The following is a 21,552-nucleotide window of genomic DNA, read 5'->3' on the forward strand; positions in this document are numbered from 1 at the left end:
GAATACGATAACAAGAATAATATTTTTTCTCTCTTTCTCATTTCTTAACTGGCTGACAATTTTTTAAAAGGCAAAAACAATCATCGGCTAAAGTGATTGTTGATAAATGATTGAATTTGATCTACGTAAGGTGATAGTCAAATTTATACCTAAAATGCTGTCACAAAAAAATGTGATAGTAGTTTTGAAACAATTATGTTTATTCCAAATAGAGCTACCAGACGCTTACACAAAAGAGTGGAAAATTGTCTTAGTTCACTTTGTTTCTTTTAATAAACACATTCCTGTGATCGACTAAGCTTACGACATTCGAAAGAAGCAAGAAAAGTAAGAATTTTATTCAAAACAGGCAATTTGATTTATAAGAATCAATTTAAAATTTCACCAAGTCAAAACTAATTTTGACAATTTGAATCCGAAATTGTTCAATCGAATTGGATTGAGTTGAATCATCTGACACAGACGGAATGAAAATGATGGTCAATTTGACTATCAAAAAAATGATACATGATAGTCACTATTACCTTAGCCGTTTCCACCCCAACGGGAATTTTCGTTCAAAGCTCTTTTAGTTTCAATATTTAAGTGATTTTATATTTGCTAAGTAACAAATAGACAAACTATCATATCACATTAGTTTTGACATATGGCTGTTACAAAAAAGCCATTAAAAAACTGTCCAAATAATGTTGTACCAAAGAAACACTGTTTGATTTTTGATGCATGCAACTTTAGCACTTTTAAGTTGTTATTTTTAATCCTTCAAAACATCTGTATATATACTTAGCATCTTTTTAAAACTATTAAAAGATTATGTAAAGAGAACTCGTCTTTTTGAATTAATTTAACTAGGCACTGATTTTTTTTCCAAAGTAATTCAACTTTGCTTTAACTAAAAAACCTTAACTCAAGACTTAAAAATGGGTCGTTCAAATTAGTATCAATCTTAATAATTCAACATTTATTCACTGGTAAAATTTTTAGAAAAATCGAAATGATATTTTTTTTATAAAAAATAAAAACCTCAACAAAACATTACTTAAAGTTGGTAAAAATTCATTTCACATATATTTTCAAAAATTCTCTATTTTCTCCCCAAAAATTATCAGTGACCACTGCTTTTCTTTTGATATATTTGTCTTCATAACAAATTTAGTTTTTGCCTAAATATAATTTGAAAAACTGCTTTAAAATAACAAAGAAAATGTTTGCATAACTATCCCGTGTTTAATTTTTTCAGCTTTTACCATGGAGGAATTTTGGACACATTTCATGCAAGCAGAAACCATTAAGAAATGAAGAAAAATTTGTTTTCCAATAGTTCATTTGAATTTTCCAGAAGCATAAGCATTCCTTTTATCAAGAAAAATTATGTTAAAAATGTTACAAAACCACAGTCTAATTTCACTATTCCAATTGTATGTATATGTATGTACGTAGTTATTTATTTTTTTTCATCTTTGGAAAATGTAGGCATGTCACTATCAATATTCTCTGGTGGTGAAAGCTTCTTACAGGAGTTTTGAACAAAAGTGTCACATGCAGTTTTATTGTATGCATGTAACTAGCTTCTGGTGTTGATAATGTCACATTTATTTTTTCATAATAAACTGTTTATGAAAACTTTATAAATAAATACTTCATAAATCACTAAATAACATAATTTTTCACAATTTTTACATTTTTGCTTGCAAGATGGAATAGGTACCACTTATCTATATTATGGACAACTTTTTAATCGGTGAGCTAAATGAATAAAAGGTTTGGTCATTGTGAGCTGATTTAAATTATTATGTACACTCAAACCCGGATGAGTGCCTCATCTTAAATGTTCTGTCTTTGTAGGCACTTATGCGTTTTAGACAATTATAAAAAACCCGCTTAAATGAACATATGCATTAATTTTTATTTTAACAAATAAATAAATTGGTTATTGTTATATGAAAATTTGTTTCCACCATACTATAAAATTGTTTTATTGTTTTTTTGTGATAAATTATAAGACTTTTTGTGTTTTTTGAGCTTATTTCAAATGCGAACTTAAAAGAAGTTTCATTTAAGGTATAAAATATAACAGGCAATGAAGAAAGGAAGGTCGTTAAGCAGAAGGTACTTATTAAGATAATTTGTATATGAAAAAATACTTATAAATCTTGGTTCTTAATAATATGATAGATATGCATATATCTGGGACTGACTGTAGTAAAAATCATAGTGAATTCTCGATATATAGTCTCATAGAAAAGTATTTGATCATTATCAACTAATAATAGCAAAATTTAAACCTTAGTGTTATTGATCAGACTTTTTGTATCAATGAACAAAAAATTAAACAAATTGGAATTAGTTTTAAATTGAAACTAACTAGAACGCGTCATCTAATAATACGTGCTTATTTGATTAGTGTACTTTTATGATAATACCCAAAATCTATGAAAATGCCTTCAAAGTAAGTTCAACTTTAAATTAATTTCAATTTGTATTGTTGATTAATACAAAAAGTACAATCAATAAGTTTTACACCAAATTTACTTTTATATTAAAACATTGTAAGCTAATTTTTTATTTTACTGGTGTGGTTTTGGCAAACGATGGACATGAATGCCATTTTATGAGCTGGGAGTAGTATCATTCAACTTATCTTTTCATATTAATATGACATGGGCATCTTTCTAGCTCCTAATTTGGTTGAAAATTATAATCAACAGAAGTTAAACTACCTACTCCTACTTTTGTATTTGTGAATTCTTCTCCACAAGCATAAGATTTAAATTATTATTAAAGTCAGACTTCTCGCAATGAGTTAATTAAGTTTACTTATACCTTAAGTCAAAAGCAACAAGCACCAAAAATTAAAAGTAAAAATGAATTAAAAATACGTAAAGTTTTGTGTTTGGTTTTCTGATAAAACTACAATATATCATGCATAAGTATATATGTAGGTACTTTTAAAATTTGAAAGCCAATTTTATTATGACAACAACTAAAATGCATTATATTTAAGAAACACAACCTTTGGGTAAATCGGATTCTCTTTGTTCTGACCACATTTGGTAGAAGTGAACTGGAAGCTAAATGATGGTTAAACCCTCTTGTAGGAAGAGCGACGTCGACTCCTTACCCACCAAACCCCAAGCCCCATTTTGTGTTATAATCGACATGAATATTGAAAACATCTGTGCTTGCAGTTTTCACTTTATCTCATCAAAATGCTTTCATTAAGTCTAATAGTCCTTAAAGAAACTAGGAAGGCACTGGCACTGTTGGAGCAGCGTGAATAAACGAAACTTTACGGTAAGCGGAAATGAAAATAACCGCAAGACTAATTGGACTTCTCATTTCACCTTATTCATTTTCATTTTCTCTAGTTTAAAGATGGTTCAAGTATTTTTCAAGTATCTAGAACTCTTAAGTAAATATATACTGCAAGGCATAAGAATGAGAAAAAATAATCATCAAGTGCCCCACAAACTATATTTCTTTCATAGTCTATACTTAAACTATATTCGAACATACATACTCTTTACTTCACTACACTATACATCATCATCTCCAAGAAAAGGATTATTTTCTGCAAGTTATGTCTTATTAGGTATTTATAAGACTAAAACCGTGTTTTACAAACGTCTTCCTTGCAATTATCTTCCTACACAATGCTCCTTCCTATATAAATAAAAAGTATTCAAATATATTTCTGTACATTTTTCGTATGTAGTTGATCTCAATTCTCAAAAAATCAAGAACAGTAAGTTTATTTTTCTTTTTCTGACGTCATCAGTTTTTTCTTATAAGATGCCTATACGAACATTAGGTGCTTAACATAAGGACTTGAAAGAGGAGGAAGAGAAAAATACAAAACTAAAGGTGAAAGTTTAAAAACATTTACCTGCAATGGAAAAAAGTGCTAATTCATTGATTTATTATCTTTTTAAAGGACCTACCAAAATCGAGATGACATGATCTACGTCTCATTGCGATTTGACAAATTTGATTTGGAATGTAAAAAGACAGACCTGACAACCCATTTTTAAAAAACCAAAACAATATTTTTGAAGCTTGGAACTTTTACGTTTACTGAGCACTGTTAACTCTCACAAAGACTTGTATGACTACAATTAGTGTTTAGTTATACATATTTGAATTGATTATTTTTTTAAATAATAAGAATGCGAGGCTGTGCGACTCTGGATTATTTGTAAACCCAATGTAATTAATTTATTTTGGAATTAGTTTCTAAAAGATATTTCAATTTTTGGCTAAACTTAGCGATATTCAATACATTTTAAACCCCTTCTTACCAAGACAATTTCTAAATGCTTGCGAACCACATAATGGAAACATAAAATGGAAGTTTGTTGGTCCAACAAATTGCCTTTTACCAATAAATATTTATTGTGAAAATATGATTAAATTTTTTGACCCACAAAACGATAAATACGACATAACATCGTTTTTATCCTCGTTTGACCCACATTTACAAATTAAACAAACATTTTAGTTCTTGCTTAAGGCTGCTAAAATTTAACCAGGAAAAGAAAACAAATTGGAACCAAAGTCCCTCCATCCGATCCCTCAGAGTGCCATAACAAGAAGTATCGTAGGTGATAATCTGGGTCTCAATGAAAACAGAAACTATCATGGGTCATAATTAAAGGGAATTTTCGTTAATGCATGATAATCATAAAAACAGTTTCGATTTATATAAATTCATGGACAAATATTGTCTTCAGAGCATGAACGGGCATTGAGTGAGATGCTTAACAAACAAAATTTGAATCTGACATTTGACCTTCTTGAATCAAACGCTTAGTCAAGCTCATTTTAAAGCCAACATTTTGTATTATATCTTTTAAAATCTAAGGCATCAAGAATTCAACTCAGGATTTTGAATATGTTTCCATTTCATGTTTTAAATGCTCAAAGTATCATCTGTGGTACGAAAGAAAAACCTTTTAATAACTTAATGATTAACAAAATTTTACTACTTTTTTTATGTAGAATAGACGATTAATCTCTAATTTTATAAAAACCCAAGGAAAAACTGAGAAAAAGCGAATCAAAAATAAATGTTACGGTTCTTGTCAACTGACGTGTTTTCTTTAGAACAAAATTTAAATTAACAATTATTGTTATTAAAGAAAGGTGGACATTTACATTTAAATTATTATCATTAATTTTTAAAAGCTAGTTTTTTGCAGTTGTCAACTGTATTTAAATTATGCATTTAGTTAAGGTGCAAGACAGCAAATGACGCATACAAAATTTATTGAAAGAAGTGCATATTATAGGTGATACCGTAGTTCACAGGAGGTTATTGTTATCGAGTTTTTACTGATTTATTTACTTTTTGTAAAAGATACAAATTCGTAGATATTCGTACATACAAATCCCAAATGTAAAAAAAACTTAAGACTTGAAAATTATACTCAAGGTATGGGTAAAACACAAAAATATAGAAATAGAAACCAAATCACTGGGGACGAACCAATCGTCTGGTTTGATTTTACCTTGAGTTTTTGAACAAACACCCCATACAAAAGTGTATACAATTATGCAAAACTCCCGCTTCAGAACTCACAGAACATGACCTCATAATTATAAATAGTTATACATAGGTTAAATGTATTTTAAATATTTCCATAAGTTTTGTTTTGTAAGAGCATTAACCTAAATAAATTCTTCTGTTTTGTTAAAAGGATAGATTTTTATTTGTATCAATATACGTAGGAACAAAACATTGGCATATTACAAATTTCCTCCTCAAGGGATATTTCTTTGAAAAGATTTTTGCAAATAAATTTCTAATTACCCTTTTCCATGCCTTCACACCTAAAATGCTTAAATGTAAATATAACCAAAGACGTCCATATTTTTAGCTAATAAAGATTAATTGCCTTTTCGCCCTTCATAGTATTGTTTTCTACCTAAAAGAGTTATCAAGTTAAGATATGGTAATTTATCATTTTTCCCCTGTTCGGTTATTCTTATTGACACTTCTGCTATAAGGTGTCACTTTAAGTTAGAGGAGATAATGAAACTTTTGTGAAAAGGGGAAATTAAGAAATTTCAAAATATCTTCACCAACATTAATGTATTTACATCGCAAAAGTTACAAATTGTCTTTATCATTGAAATCGGGACACAGTTAATGAAAACAAGCCAACACCAAATATGCATTATATATTATGTAATATAGTGTCTATTTCAATATATACAGGAGAACAGAGGTGTATTGTTTTTAAAGCCTTGCGTGAAATTGAATATGAAAACAAAAACAAAAGTTTCAAAATATCTAGTTTTAAAAAGTTTAAACGATGAAAAGAAAACAAGAATTGATTCAGTTTAAAAAGGATTTCTATTCGGCTATCAATTAAATTTTTTTTAAAGTAATCCTATATTATACCAAAATAAATATAAATGTATCCAACTTCTATTTTGTTTAAAAAATGCCCAGTCATTAAAAGTAATAAGTTTTAAAGGTGTCCCTAGTTCCAAGTATATGGATGATAATGATATTGTATTTCGTGAGCTAGTATTGAACCATCTTAGAAATTATTGAAAGGTTTTTAATCCTGAAAATTCAATTTTTTATTAATTTATGAAGATTTTTTTTCCAACTTCTTCATAAATTAATAAAAAATATATTTGTATGTAAGTTTGAAAACATTTTTTGTTTTATTGAAATATTCAATCTATTCCTAATTATTGGCTTTGATTTAATAAACTAACCTTCAGGCAGTTGGATACAATATATAGAATTTGTTTTTAATTCCTTAAAAGCCAAAATGATTTTAGGGAAAATTAGATATTTAATTCGAAAACATTCCGACAAAGCTTAACTTTGTTGGAGAGCTTCGCATTTACACGTCCTTAACAATTCCTAAAAAGTACCCTGAGTTATGGGTAGGGTACAAAATATTTGAGGGTGAAGTACAAACTTATACAAATTACTCGAAAGAAATAGGTTGGGTCTTCCTTTTCTTACTAAGGCCATGAAAATAAATGTACAGAAAAAAAACATTTTATTTCATACAATTTATAGATTGGGAGAACAACGGTCGAAAACATTTCGGTGTAGCTTACTTAGTAAAAACAAAAAATAATACATACAATCATATTATTTTGTGTGGGGATATTTATTTGTTGATTATGTTTGGAAACAAATATTTTTAAATTATTTTGTGTAAACATTTCCAAGAAGTTTCATTTTTCAACAAATATTTTTGTAATACTTTTTCAATGTCTTTGATTTAATAAAATTTAATTAATAATATATATTTGGTTTGTTTAGATTATGTCGATAGACATTTTAAGAGTGTTTTTAAAAACTTTTTTGATAAACTATTTATCTTAAATATAAGACAAAGTGTTGTGTAATTGGTAAACATTTTGAGCCACTAAGAATCTATGTAAGAGCTGGAAAATCTGAACGTATCAGAATACCTTTTTATTTTTAAAAAATTGTAAATAAAACATGGCTTTATTATTTCAAAGAACAAAATATAATATAGACCCAAAAATAGTTTAATGCCACGAAGAACCACGTTTTGAAAATCTTTTAAAATAATTTAACTGAACGTAATCTTACAAAACTGCAAAAAATACTACTAAAAATTGCTAAAAAAATAACATACATTATCTGGAAAACAATAAAAATAATTCAAGGTCTCAGATATGTATTGCAATAGTACGAACAAAACAACAAAATTAGGTACAAGTTTTCGAGTACACTATAAAGAAATTATCATTATAAGTCGCACAGTCTATCTTTTTTTGTAAAACAAGTAAAATAACTAACTTTTGCCCTCCAGAAAAGGTTAAACACTATATTTTAAATGTTTTAACAACTTAAACAAAACAACAAAATTAGGTACAAGTTTTCGAGTACACTATAAAGAAATTATCATTATAAGTCGCACAGTCTATCTTTTTTTGTAAAACAAGTAAAATAACTAACTTTTGCCCTCCAGAAAAGGTTAAACACTATATTCAAAATGTTTTAACAACTTAAAAAGAAAAAAATACAATACAGAAGAAGTTTGGCAATGTTGATTTATGATTTTGGTTCTGGGATAATGATGCCTAGCTTTTCATAACGAAATATATTTATTAGCCAACAGTTTGTTGAAAAGACAACGAATAAAGTTACCAGTTCACTCCAACTTTAGTTAAAACGATTATCATTAACTATAACGTCAATAATTTGCTTCACGTAACTTTATCACTATCGTCCCGTCAATCGTTTTTAGTATAAGTTTGTTGAGTATATTCCAAATACTCTTATACTATGACTGAAATGTCAAAATGAACTCAACGAAATACAATGCTGGTTCAATAACTTGAAAATGTTATTAAACTTGGTTTTTCTCTATGGGAAATTTTGAAAATTTGCAAAAAGTGTATGACATGACAACTATTTTGTGATGTTTATTGTTATTGTTACTTTTTGTGTTTTCATTTGTTCCCGACGATAAAACTATAATATCAAAATGTTTCATCAATGTGTGATATTATATAATATAATATAACTATAATTGTTTTATTTATTTAACAACAATTAAGAGAGATTACTAATGTTTTGTATATAAAAAAATGGTTACATATGGGTTAGAATAGATGAAGGTCCGATTCATCCCTTAATTTTCTTCGTAACCGAATTAATTGTATGTTTTTAATTTTTATTTTAATTTTTTAACAAAACTAAACTACACCGAAACTTTTTTACTTCAATTTGCTTAGTTATCAATGGAAATTAATAGCAGTCGATGCCTACTTAGCTATCGTGCAAACACTATCATTTTGACGACATCACTTTGACGATTATCGTCTTACGTGAAATGAGAATATCGTCGAAACGCTATCGTCTAACGATTAACGTTTTACAGATTGACCCCCCTGTACTATATTTCTGCGCTTTTATCGAATTGGATATTAAAAAAAAACTAATTTCTCCCTTCTGAAGTTCCTTGTTTAAACTAAACCTTTAAGTTTTTATTAACTTTTATTAACTTTAACTTAGGTACGTATTCATATTTTTTTTTCAACTTTTCGCTCATTCGTACTATATATTATGTTCTTGCATTTGCATACTTTTTCAATATTTTAGAATAAAGTGGTCTTTTGCTTTTCAGTAAGGACTTACAAAAGTATATTCAAATTGAAAAAGAAACTAGATTTAATTCAAATACGAGCTTTGGGGAACGGTTGTGTTTGAAAATTAAAAAAAAAAACGTATTAAAAGATGTCAACTTATTCAACTGAAGACGAAGTTCTTAGCAATTATATTTGACATTACAGCTAAAGTATAGTTTTATTTGTTTCGAAAGTCTAAATTTAGTTGTAGAACCGTCAGCATATATTTGTAAAAAGTAAATGAAATAAAAATAAATGATACAAAAACTCTACTAGATGAACGAACAAAATAAACATTGCAAGAATACAGGCTTTACACAATGTCCCATTTCATTGCTTGCTTCCATCAGTGCTGAGGTTAAGCAACCTCCTTTTGAAACCTTCTTCCCCACAATTTTTTGACGCCACAAAGGATATACTGTTGCTTTTCAATGGTTGTTCATTATGCATCAAATAGAAATAAATTTAACTGAAGAGCAAGATAAAAAATCTTTGAAGAAAAATATAAAAAAATGTTGGTCCTTTGGAACTCATTAGGCTACAATGCCAAATGACTCCTGCTGTGTGGCTAAGAACTGCGTACCGTATACATGAATAATTTAAGTACTTAATCCGTCTGTAATAATATGAAAAATAAATTCGTTTGTGGAAAATATAACAGGGAATGCACGAGGCACGAGCGAAAGTCCTAACGAAGAGTATTGTGTGTCCTTTGGTATGAAAATACATAAATCCATATGTATGTGCCATTTTCATTTAATACAAAGATGTTAAGGGGGAAGGACATGGTCTGGTACAATTATTTTAAAATTGCGTGGAAAAATCCTTCTTAAATTTCAAATTTTAATTTTAAATGGAATATTCAATTCACGTTGATTTTTTAACAACGAAGACGCGCGGTAGTCAGGTTTGTTAACTTTTTGCTACATGAATATACAATATACCTATATGTACTTCGAATGTACACATTTGCATTTATACGTATAGGATTGTATAAATATTTAAGATTTTAGGGAAGAAATTGATTCCTTAGAAATATAAGATAAGTGTGTGCAAGTTCAAATTGAAAATCCTTTAAATAAATTGATCAATGATGTTCGAAGTAATATATTAATAATTAATTGACATAGCTTTCAAACTCATCCTTGTTACACCTTAGTGAATGGATTCATCGTACATTGATACGAATGCTTTCAGGTATTAAAGCCATTGTTTTCCAGTATTTTTCTTAAAGAATTTCCATTTATATTTCACTTCATTCAAATTCTAGTTATGTTTTTATAAAAGTATAGAATATTACTATAAACTGGACGGGTTGAGACAAAAACATAATCTAATTTCATCCATTTCGTAATTATGTTTGCATAGTACATAAATAGTAGAGGTGCAAATTAAAAACATTTTTAAGTAAAAGTTTACAGTGAGGGACCAAAGCCATGAATTTAATCATAATTCAAATGCTGAACCTACGTTTAACAAAAGTTATAGCCAAAGTTGTTTTATTTTTTTGTTCAATTTCAGTCTATTTGAAGTCAAGGCCAGTTCGACTTCAAAATGCAAGTTTTCCATGCATATCCACAATAAGTTTCTAACGTCATTGGTAAAACATTTAAGCCGGGCAACGCCCTCCACCTAAAGAACTGCATGATGATGAGCATGTAGAAGACATTCATTTTATCAATGCTAAAGTGCAGGGTTTTAATTGTTTCACGCAGTTTTGATAGATTGGAAAGCAACAAATTTTAAATAACCCTTAACTCAAAATTGTAGAATTATTTACAATGTCATGATCTTTAAAAACCCGCCATCGATATAAAGCTTTTTTCAGTAGTCCCTAAATACAGAATGAATGCAAAATGCATGTTCTAAAACTTTTATCTGTTGCCACGTATGGATCAAATACGCAAATGAGACTTTAAATAAATATTTCTTAAATCACGTTAATATGTCTTGTTTATTCATTCAGTTTATTTGATTTATGTTATTTCTCAGAGGCACCTATTTCAACCCACTAAATGTTGTTTCGGTCGAGCTTTATAGCTTAATCAATGCCCAGGGTGTATTAATTAGTATTCCAAAATCCCATTTGTTTTTAATCCGATTGTCAGGGGACTACACCACAAAATATCTTCAAAATAACTCCTAGATATTTAGAAACAACGTCATTATGTTTACATTATATTAAGACCCACAGAATTCGTATACTTTAAAATAATCTCATATAATTTAGACTTGAGTTTAAAAAGTAATTCGAATTCCTGAAGCTTGTGAAAATCAAACCATAATTCAATTTCAATTCAATGGGAGTTCATGTTTCAAGTTTATATAGGTACACATAATAAATAGGTATATTTGTTTGATTTCTTTTGTTGTTTGCTGTTTATATACACATAGATATTCCTCGAACAAAAATGTCTTGCAGGGCACTTGTAAAATTGTATATAATTATGTAGGTTTTTCGGATCCTTTTATTAAGTTGGATTTTTTTCTCACTTAACTCGAGAGATCTCACAGGTATCAATTCCTTTTTGCAATTTTTCTTTATCTGTTGCTTTCACTTATGTACATTTCGTAGGCTCAATGTGCATTTATTAAAAATAATAAAACTTGTATTGTATTTCACTTTAGATATATCTTTTCTTAAAAAAGCACGAAGGTATTTATATGATTTGTTTTTCAAAACACAAGGATATAGAAGGCATAATAAACAAGCCACATTAATCAACGATATCAAAAGACACTTTTTCTCTTTGTTAAAAATAAAAAAAAAACAAGGGAGGTGTTATTTGATTTTCTTATCTAACCTTTTTTGTAAATTTTAATGCTCGTATATAGGATGTTTTGTTAATATACGAAATTAATAATAACCGGCAACTATATTTATTTATACTTTATTTGTATCGGTGAGATTCGGAAAAGCAATTAAATATAAATTGGTCTACATAAATTTGTAAAAAATGTTATACACTTAATTTTTTCGGAAAAGCGCGGTGCGGAAGAGTACGATATCAATAAACATTCTCACCCGACTGAAAGAAATCTCTCTGTTTCCATCTTTCGAATGCTGTGCCGAGTATACATTTTCACTTATACAGAAGCACATTTCGAAAACCCAAAGCGCATAAACTTACATTGCGCAGGGATAATGAAATGTATTTTCGAATGTAAAAAAATCCTTAGCTTTTTTAGCTTAAAAATGTATACGATACCCGTAGTAGCTTTTAAAACAAAGAAAGATGTGGAAATTTGTACAAGAGAATTTTTTGCAGGGGTGTAGATTGCAAGTAAGGAAATTCGCACGATTTTGTAACTGATATCCGTATCTAGGATCAAAGGCTTCGTACGCACTTTCTGAAATCAACATAAAGTGCTTGTAGAAAAAATAGCTGATATACATTTAAAAGTTGATTACTTTTGTATTAATTCAATCACAGGTAGTTTTTTCTTCAAAAAAGTTAAGAAATGGAATTGCTATTAATTAATATTATTGAACGGTTTATTATTTTCGACCAGCAAAGTAAGATGGTTGATTTGATAGTTATTTTTCTGATCGAAAATATATGTTAAAGAATTATGTAATACATTTATAAGCCAATTATTATTATTATTAGCTGGATTAACAATATTTATATCTGGTTTATATGTTAAAGAATTTGAATTAAAGTATTACTGAATCAAATCTTGTTATTATATCTTCTTTTTACTTTAAAGTCCACATAAGCCCAACTGAAACCCAAATGAAAACTAAGGTTCTGATATTATTTTTTTTAAAGAAATTCCTTAATACCAAGACTGCGGTAGGAAATCAGTATCCCTTATTTTATTATTGTATGTTATTGTTGTGATCTGTAATTTGAACACCCTTGTTCTTTTTTTGATCTTAAAAAAATATTATCTTTAATTTTAACTGAATTTTATTGCTTTTAAAACTTATATAAGATAAGGGTAATAAAATAAAGTTTTATTACAACATTTGCATACATTTAAGTATGTAATTCATAATTATTATACAACATTCAATAATTGTTCTGAGAGAAATTCTAGTTTAACTTCGCTGAAACAAGATTGTCAAAAATATCTGTTGGGTTACGATTCTATATTTTATATAGCAAAGGGCCATAGAAACAGGGCTACTCATTTCAAGATTTCCTACTATCAAATTTAAAGAAAGGAACGAAATTCTTTATAGAATTCTTTTCAGGTTTAATTTAGTAAAAAGCCATATGGGCAACAAAATTCTTACAAACGAAATAATTCCGTTTATTTTCTTCTTCGCGTACTCAATTTAAAACACGTTGGAAATGTAAATAAGCTGAAACAGATTTAATTTTATTCAACTATATTAAGACTCGTACAGCATGCGACTGTGGTTCATTTATAGATATGCATATATTTTGTGTTCTTAAATTGTTATTTAAAACAAGCAACTGGAAATATTGGTTGTTAATGTTTGCATATCTTTAGAAGAATTAACATTTTTCTCCTCCGTGTAATCAAATTATTTTGAAATGATAAAAGCAGGCAAAGTGTATCACATAGTTTCAGTTTTAATCGAGTTTTTAAATGATACAGATATAAAAATTTCTTTGAATAAAAAAAAACAGACTTTTAACATTTTACTTAAAAACAGATTTTTAAGAGTTCAATACTTGTTTAGCTTATTTTTTAACTTTGATTTCATACCTTAAAGTGTAAAACAATATTATTGTTAGAGAAGAGAAAAATAAAATACATTTGATCTAATGTGATAATGCGCAAATCTGACTCCAGTGATATAGACCACGAAGAAACTAATTTAACGAGCTCTTCAGGATGGAAACTTCGTTCTTCAAAATTAGCGCGAAACACGCACAACCGAATTCGGGAAATAGTTGAGACATTGAAATTAGAACCTAATCCTGACAAACCAATGATTCCGTTGTCTATTGGTATGTAACTTTAATTAATTGCTGCTGTTATAATAAACCGGCTGTTTTATTAAATCTTCTTCTAGAGTTCACTAGTTTTGTCCAATAAAAAAATATATTTTATTATCGTATAACAATAAAAATTCTTGTGCGTATATAGTCAGCTAATTGACTGTGGTAATCAAATAACTTAGAGTTGCAAACTGTAATGTACGTTTTATACATTTGCTCTACTGGATATGTTTGGCCTTTTTTTCGGGAAAAAATAATGTGTCTTCTTTTTGATCAATTATCATCTTATACGAAAAATCTCGAATTTATTATAGAATCATAGTTTGACAAACCCTCAAAATCTTGAACTTGAACAATGCCACAGAAGTCCCTTCCATTCTTGTTATAATGCGCATATAAATGGTTAAGAGTTTTTAGTCCATAGGGTCTGACACTTCATAAGTGTTTGTGCCACTAAATATACATATTTGTATACTTTTATTATCAAAATATTAATATTTAAAAGTATATTCAAATGTTAACATTTGATATTAACCAACTTCACTTAAAGCAAATGTTTCTTTACGAAACTATTTTTTAAAGCTCTTTCGAATCAATTTAATTATTATTGTTGTGTTCTAGTAAATTTGATTACATTATTTTTTACTTTTTGCACGAACAAAACAATATTCAAATATATTTAAATGATTAATATTATAATGTAGTTTTTCTTTTGACAACATAAAGCCGGTTTTTGTTTTTGTCGTGTATAAAAATGTATAAATAATTAACGTGTTCTAATGCGCCTTTAATAAATAACTAAAAACCTAACTCCAATTACTAAGATCACCTAGTTTCGTCTCAAGAAAGAAGGTGTGTGTGCGGGTGTGTCACTGTTGATGTTTTGCTGTAGATCTCTTTTGCGTTACTTGTTTCTTTTTTATTTTTTAAGAAAACAAAATATCTTCAACATGCAAGTAATTCTGTAAACAAGACATAAATAATTTATTATGACGTATGTTATTGATAGACTAGTATTATTATTAATGCACCGCTTGAATTAACATTTGTTTGTTGTTTCCCACGATTATTATTTTTATATCTTCGTAATACATATATGTATAACCATCTTGATTATTTTTGTTTATTACTTAGCTTATAGATTTTACAAACATTAGCACCATGTAATGATTATACGTATAAACTATTGGACACATTTTCAACTTTTTTATAAAGGTTAATTAGTTGAAGATAGTGTTTAAAAGAAGTAAATATAGTATTAATGTTTGCCATCAATTTATTTAAAAACCATTAAGGCGTATTAGTGATATTTTTGTTCGCTAAGCGCATTAAACCAATTGTAAATAAAATAAAACATACCTAATGGGGGTTGTCAGTTACATAGTTGTCAGTAGGCTCTGGTTCCTCGAAAGTTGTTCTGACACCAACAATCAATAAATATTGCAGTTTAAACACTGAATTAAAATTCATTTAAAATAACAGTCATATTCTCATTATACAAGGGCTCGAAAGTCACAAGTTCAGTTGAGCTAGATCGTGGTTTAGTTTCATTGTGATTCTTTTACTTTTTAAATATGAATTCAGCCAAACTCACAATCAAATAAGCAATACATTCTTGGGAGCTACGGAACAATAGCTGCACTGATTATCTTCGTATAGTATGCCTGCAAAAATATATATTACTTATATATTTATCCATATCAAAATAGTAAAATGCAGACCTATACGTTATTCTTTTGATTAATTATGTTTATTTACCACACCCTTATCAGTCTTAACATAAACAGCCTCAATTCAAACAAGATTTTAAATGATTTCCGTTTTTGTTTAAGTCAATTACGCTCGAAAAAGACAACTTTTTCGAGATTTATTTTTATAAATAAATAAATAGATACATCAATTTCATCGTTTAAAATATATCTGCTATGTTTTTCAAAGGTGATCCAACAATTTTCGGAAATTTGGTTGCTGCTGATGAAACCATTAATGCCATTAAGCGTGCTATAGAAAGTGGCAAATATAATGGATATGCAGCAAGCACTGGGCATGAGGAAGCCCGCAAAGCAATTGTTAAATATGTTGCTCATCAAGGACCAGTCACCCCAAATGACATCATTATATGCAGTGGATGTTCTTCAGCATTAGAAATGTGCATTTTAACATTAGCGGATGTAGGTCAAAATATACTGGTGCCAAGACCAGGCTTTTGTTTGTACAATACACTCTGTGAAGGTTTAGGCATTGAAGTTCGATACTACAATCTTCTTCCTGAAAAAGAATGGGAGGTAGACCTTGAGCATATGGAAAGTTTGATTGACACACATACTTCCTGTATATTGATAAATAATCCAAGTAATCCATGCGGAAGCGTATTTTCCAAGTCGCATCTACAAAAAATACTAAAAGTGGCTGAAAAATACTTTTTGCCAATTATTGCAGATGAGGTGAGTACACTTTAGATTGAATTACTACACAATTATGACTTAATCATTTTCAGATCTACGAACACTTTGTTTTTACTGGCTCAAAACATATTTCTATCAGCTCTCTGTCAAAGGATGTGCCAATTTTATCATGTGGTGGTCTAACGAAGCGTTTTCTTGTTCCTGGCTGGAGAACCGGTTGGATAGTCATCCACGACCGTGAACATCGATTGAAGGATGTTATCTGTGGGTTAAAACAAATGGCAGCGCGCATTCTGGGGTCAAATACTTTGGTTCAAGGTGCTCTGCCAGAAATTCTCTGTAATACCCCTCAAAGCTACTTCGATGGAGTTCTTGACATTTTGTCAGTAAGTATTTAATATAACCTTATTACCTTTGAATTTAATATACTGATTAAGTTAATTTTTGCAGCAAAATGCAAAGTGTGCCTTTGATGTCCTCAAAGCTATTGTGGGCCTTAACCCAATTCTACCCAAAGGTGCCATGTATATGATGGTAGGAATTGATATCGACGACTTTCCCTCATTTAAAAATGACTTGGAGTTTGTGCAAGATCTTGTACATGAGCAGAGTGTATTTTGTTTACCGGGTAGCTGTTTTGAGCTTCCAAATTATTTTAGAATTGTACTCACCGTACCTTATGAAATGATTCTGGAGGCTTGCTCGAGAATATCTGAATTTTGTGAGAAACATCATAAAAACAGTGGTTTAATAAACTACTCTGTTATCCAGCAGATTAATAGTTAAGAATTATACTTGAATGTTAAGTTAAAGCAAAATAAATACATAAATGGATTTTAATTTCAAAGGTGTTCTATTGCAATGAAGTGGATTGTATTTTTTTACACCGCCTAACGTATATTTAGTATTTGCATTTGGACGTTGATTTAAATCAGAAATCTTTCATCTGCGATTTTTTTAGAAAACCATCTCTCGTTTTGGTATGGGATAGATTTTCCCCAGTAAAAATGCTTGTATCTGATATTTCTTCTTCGAAGGTTATTGTATTGTACCCTTTCTTTTATCATTTTCGTTGGCCAGCTGATCAAGTCAATAGTTTCGGTCTTAATACGAGTATACTTATTTTCTAAATAATTTAAACTACATTGGTACTGAATTTTCATTCAATCTTGAACTAAGGGAGGCTGTTTAGAAAAATATTAAAATAGAACAAATATTGCGTCGTTATTTAAAAGATTAAATACATAATAACGATATTTTTGAAGAAAAAAATCTATGCTAGGTATACGATAAATTTCGCAAAAACTGTTATCAACGTAGAAAACTTGTAAACATTTCAGAATGTTCTTCAAATCAAAAGTCGATTAAAAGGTGGCGAATTTATGTTGGGCGCGACACATGTGCCATGGGTCGGTCAACCCTGACAGTAGATGAAGAAGCTGATAGCCAGTTAATCCCTTTCTTAATCCGCATCGTACGACTTAACATTGCTTCTTAACAACAAAAACATTGCTTCTGACTAACTGAAATCGATTGAGTCAGTCGCTGTCGTCAATTTCTTAATTTAACATCACCTAAAATTACTTAACATATTCTTTTCTATTAAAATATACTTTGAATTAAAGCTCATTATTATAAGTAATATAAATTCTGGGTTTTATTTCCAACATAATTCTGGGCTCAACCAATTGCTTTATTAATTAAATTATTAATTAATACAAACCGAGCAATTAAATTAATCAGAATATTCCTTTTTATATTATAAAAGAGTCAGAGCTGTTGTTGCCGTTTGCTGGAGTTGCTGTTGTTGCGGGTTGTCACATATTAGACGTTGAGAGATCTGAGTGCATTGATTGCTGCAGAATACAACGTTGGATATGGAAGCTGCAGATAAAGTTATGAGCAAGGCGGACAAACTTTCACTTGAAGATCTTCGCGCTCTGCTAGAGAGCTATAAAATATGTTCAAAAGGAATACGACGAGTTTTATTGAATAAGCTGAGGAAGCATTTGTTTGGTGGAATGGAAAACATCGACGAAGATGATAGCTCAGATGTTCTTACTCAGAATAAAGAAGCAGATGGAAACGATGGTGCTGTTGGTGGAGAGCTTGATGGGAAGCAAATGGCTAATAAATCAGAAAAACATGGTTACCGAGAGAACATTCAGAAGACGAATGTTGAGGAATCATTTCCATCCATGCCAAAAACACATGGGACATGGGAGTCATTTTTCCTTTCAAGACATCGAGCAGATTGTACAGGCATTTTCAGGCGATGATAATCTTAAAATTTCCAGGTGGTGCAATGAGTTCGAGGAGATGGCCGGCATTTTAGAGTGGAGCAAGCTACAAATGTTGGTGTATGCCAAAAGGTTGTTAAAGGGCACAGCAAGAGCTTTCGCCAGCTCGTTACATGGCATACGTTCCTGGACGATATTAAAAATTCGCTTAAGGAGAGGAGAAAAAATCTGCTGCTGAGATCCATGCTGCGATGCAGAAAAGAAAAAAACTTCCTACGGAGAGCTACAGGCAGTATCTATATACTATGCAGGAGATGGGTAGCAATATTGAGATGGATCAGGGATCAGTAATCCATTACGTGATCAATGGAATAGCGGGTGATGAATTACATTCTGGGTTTTATTTCCAACATTTATAACCAAGGAGAAAAATCATATAAAGCGTTTTAAGTCAAAAATTACGTAACGAGATAATGGTTCATCTGAGTCGAAGGTATATCGCTATGTTAAGCATGGCCTATCAAATTTTAACACTTGTCGAAAATTGTTGCAAGAAATTGTATGAAAGACTTTCTCTTGTATGTCTTCCAGAAGATGAAATCAAACTGGTAGAAATTAATTTTGACGTCTTTTTCAGTTAGGATAGTAGTTAAAACCATTTTTTAAATGCTCTAAACGTTTCATTTTAGTGCTTTTTGATAACGAATTTAAAGTTGCGGAAATGTTTCCTTGATCAAATGGAACAATATTAAACCTTTGCAACTTTATAGCAGTTGCGCATATGAACACGGCTGGATACATGTATCAAATAAAATTCCTCAAAACATCCCTGTAACATTGAATACTTCAAAACAAAATGTGACATACGGCAAACGACATTAGAAAATATCTGCCGAATAACACAAAAATACAAATAATTTAATTCCTTCTTTTTTTCGTGCATTTCTTACATTGATTCAATTTTATTAATTCGAAAGTATGTATGTCACGTTCCGTAAGCCCTTAAATAATGTTAAAAACATAATCAGAACATACTGTTCATCGAGTGCAAACTCCAAAGATACGCAGCAGCGGAACTACTGCATAGACCTGGTAAAGTAAGTAAAATGTATCCTTATAAAATGTATTACATAAATTTTGAATTTTAGAAAAAATGATTTCGAAAACTACCTTTGCACATTGTTAGTGAATGGAGAGATCAGGCGAAATGCATTTGCAATTCGAGCGCTTAATGTTGAAATTGCTAAAATTGGTTCTTCAGTAAGTCATTTAAAATTCATACTTTTGAGTTGATTTTGTATGAATGTTTATTTTATTTAAAAAGGTGTCCGAACAGCATATAGCGAAGATGAAACTGAAGTTTTGGTTTGATTCAATTGACAAGTGTTTGGACAAGGATGTAAAATCTTACGTAGCAGACCACCCCGTCCTCTACGAGATTAAGTATGTAAGTATCTGCCGACTTACACGGAGTCGTACCTTTATAAATACAAGTTAACAAGCAAAGAAAATGAATAAAAAAGTTATTGCAAAAAGTGTTAATTAAATAAAATATGCTAGAAATTGTACAATTACAGATATCAGAACGACACAAGATAACAAAAGCCTATCTCAAGCGCTTAGTCACGGCTAGAGATCGCCCTCCCAATCAACAGTTTATCACCTGCAAGGATATGGAAGATTACGCAGATCAAACAGTGTCTCCTATATATTTTCTGTTACTTGAAATAAGCGGTGTGAGAAACTTGAATGTTGACCATGCGGCTTCTCATTTAGGAAAAGCTCAAGGAATTACAAATCTTTTGCGTGCAATACCTTATACTCGAAGAAGTGAAGCATTAAACATTCCCCAAGAAGTACTCATTAAACATGGTGTTAGTCAAGAGCGAATTTTAAGAGGAAAAGCTGACGATAAAGGAGTTGAGGATTGTATATTTGAAGTTGCAACAATGGCTCATCAGCACTTAGAAAAGGTTTTTTATTCAAATTACATTTTTAAATGTATTGAAAAGAAATCAAGACAAATTCTAATTTTTTCAGGCACGCAGCCTTCAAGAACACATCCCTAAGTCTGTCAGACCACTGTTTCTGCCATCCATAGCTGTAGATCGTTACTTAGAGAGGCTAAGGAAGGCTCACTTCCAGTAAACAAAATTAATATTGAATTTGTATGAGTGTTTTAACTTTTTGTTTTTAGATTAACTGATCAACGTGTGTTACAGCGGGACTCTATGCTTCCAGCTGCTCTTTATTGGAATCATTTTAGACTGAAATATTAATAAAATATATTCAAGTTTCTCAAATCAATACAAAAGTAAAGAGAATGGATTATTATAATTACTAGTTCAGATTTGTGGTATGGAAAACATCTACAAAGTCAATTCATTCGTTTCTTAAGAAATCAACATGGATGCAATTAACAAGAACTTCCTTACTTTTGCTATTTGCAAAAGTTAAAAGTATGTATATTTCCGAAAGTATATTTATTTTAAAAAGAATTTAGTTCCTTGAGAAGTTTGGCTGTTGTTGAAGAAGACCATGAATATAGTATCGAGATTGCTCAGAGTGCATCATCTTTGGTTGAAATGCAATTGCAAACCAATTTTTTCATAGTCTATAGTCTTGAAAAATTGTAGTTTTTTCGTAATACCTTTTTAGTTTTTTTTTAAATTAAATAACCTAAAAATTATTACATTCTAAGGTTGCTTACAAATTCAAGACAAATAGAAATTTTAATTATGTATAATATATATATTCTTCTTGTTGGACTGTTTCTAAATATTTGGATATATATTTTTTTTTTGAATGTCAAGATAGTTGCGATTAGCAAAATGTCAATTATTATCTTAAGTTAGA

At 29.7% G+C, this 21,552-nt stretch overlaps 3 protein-coding genes across 3 annotated transcripts in view; 2 read left to right on the forward strand and 1 right to left on the reverse strand.

Moving 5' to 3' along the window:
* LOC129946643 (uncharacterized) overlaps positions 1-12,144 on the reverse strand; it is a 59,169-nt gene extending 47,025 nt beyond the window's left edge. Inside the window, exon 1 of the mRNA XM_056056894.1 lies at positions 11,937-12,144. The gene's annotated coding sequence lies outside the window, so the exon portion shown is untranslated. The remainder of the gene's footprint in view (positions 1-11,936) is intronic.
* A 1,522-nt stretch (positions 12,145-13,666) lies between these two features.
* LOC129946594 (tyrosine aminotransferase) lies at positions 13,667-17,296 on the forward strand. Its single transcript, XM_056056843.1, has 4 exons — positions 13,667-14,060; positions 15,990-16,495; positions 16,549-16,842; positions 16,907-17,296. The coding sequence occupies exons 1-4, from the start codon at positions 13,883-13,885 to the stop codon at positions 17,240-17,242; spliced, it is 1,314 nt and encodes a 437-aa protein (XP_055912818.1). The 5' UTR covers positions 13,667-13,882; the 3' UTR covers positions 17,243-17,296.
* A 2,244-nt stretch (positions 17,297-19,540) lies between these two features.
* On the forward strand, positions 19,541-21,039 carry LOC129945149 (NADH dehydrogenase (ubiquinone) complex I, assembly factor 6 homolog). The gene is made up of 6 exons (XM_056054806.1): positions 19,541-19,793; positions 19,845-19,956; positions 20,021-20,143; positions 20,274-20,669; positions 20,737-20,840; positions 20,894-21,039. Exons 1-6 carry the CDS (start codon positions 19,675-19,677, stop codon positions 20,973-20,975), a joined length of 936 nt encoding a protein of 311 aa, XP_055910781.1. The 5' UTR covers positions 19,541-19,674; the 3' UTR covers positions 20,976-21,039.
* The last annotated feature ends 513 nt before the right edge of the window (positions 21,040-21,552 follow it).

The sequence above is a fragment of the Eupeodes corollae genome, chromosome 2 (assembly GCF_945859685.1).
Source record: "Eupeodes corollae chromosome 2, idEupCoro1.1, whole genome shotgun sequence".
NCBI classification, from domain to species: domain Eukaryota; kingdom Metazoa; phylum Arthropoda; class Insecta; order Diptera; family Syrphidae; genus Eupeodes; species Eupeodes corollae.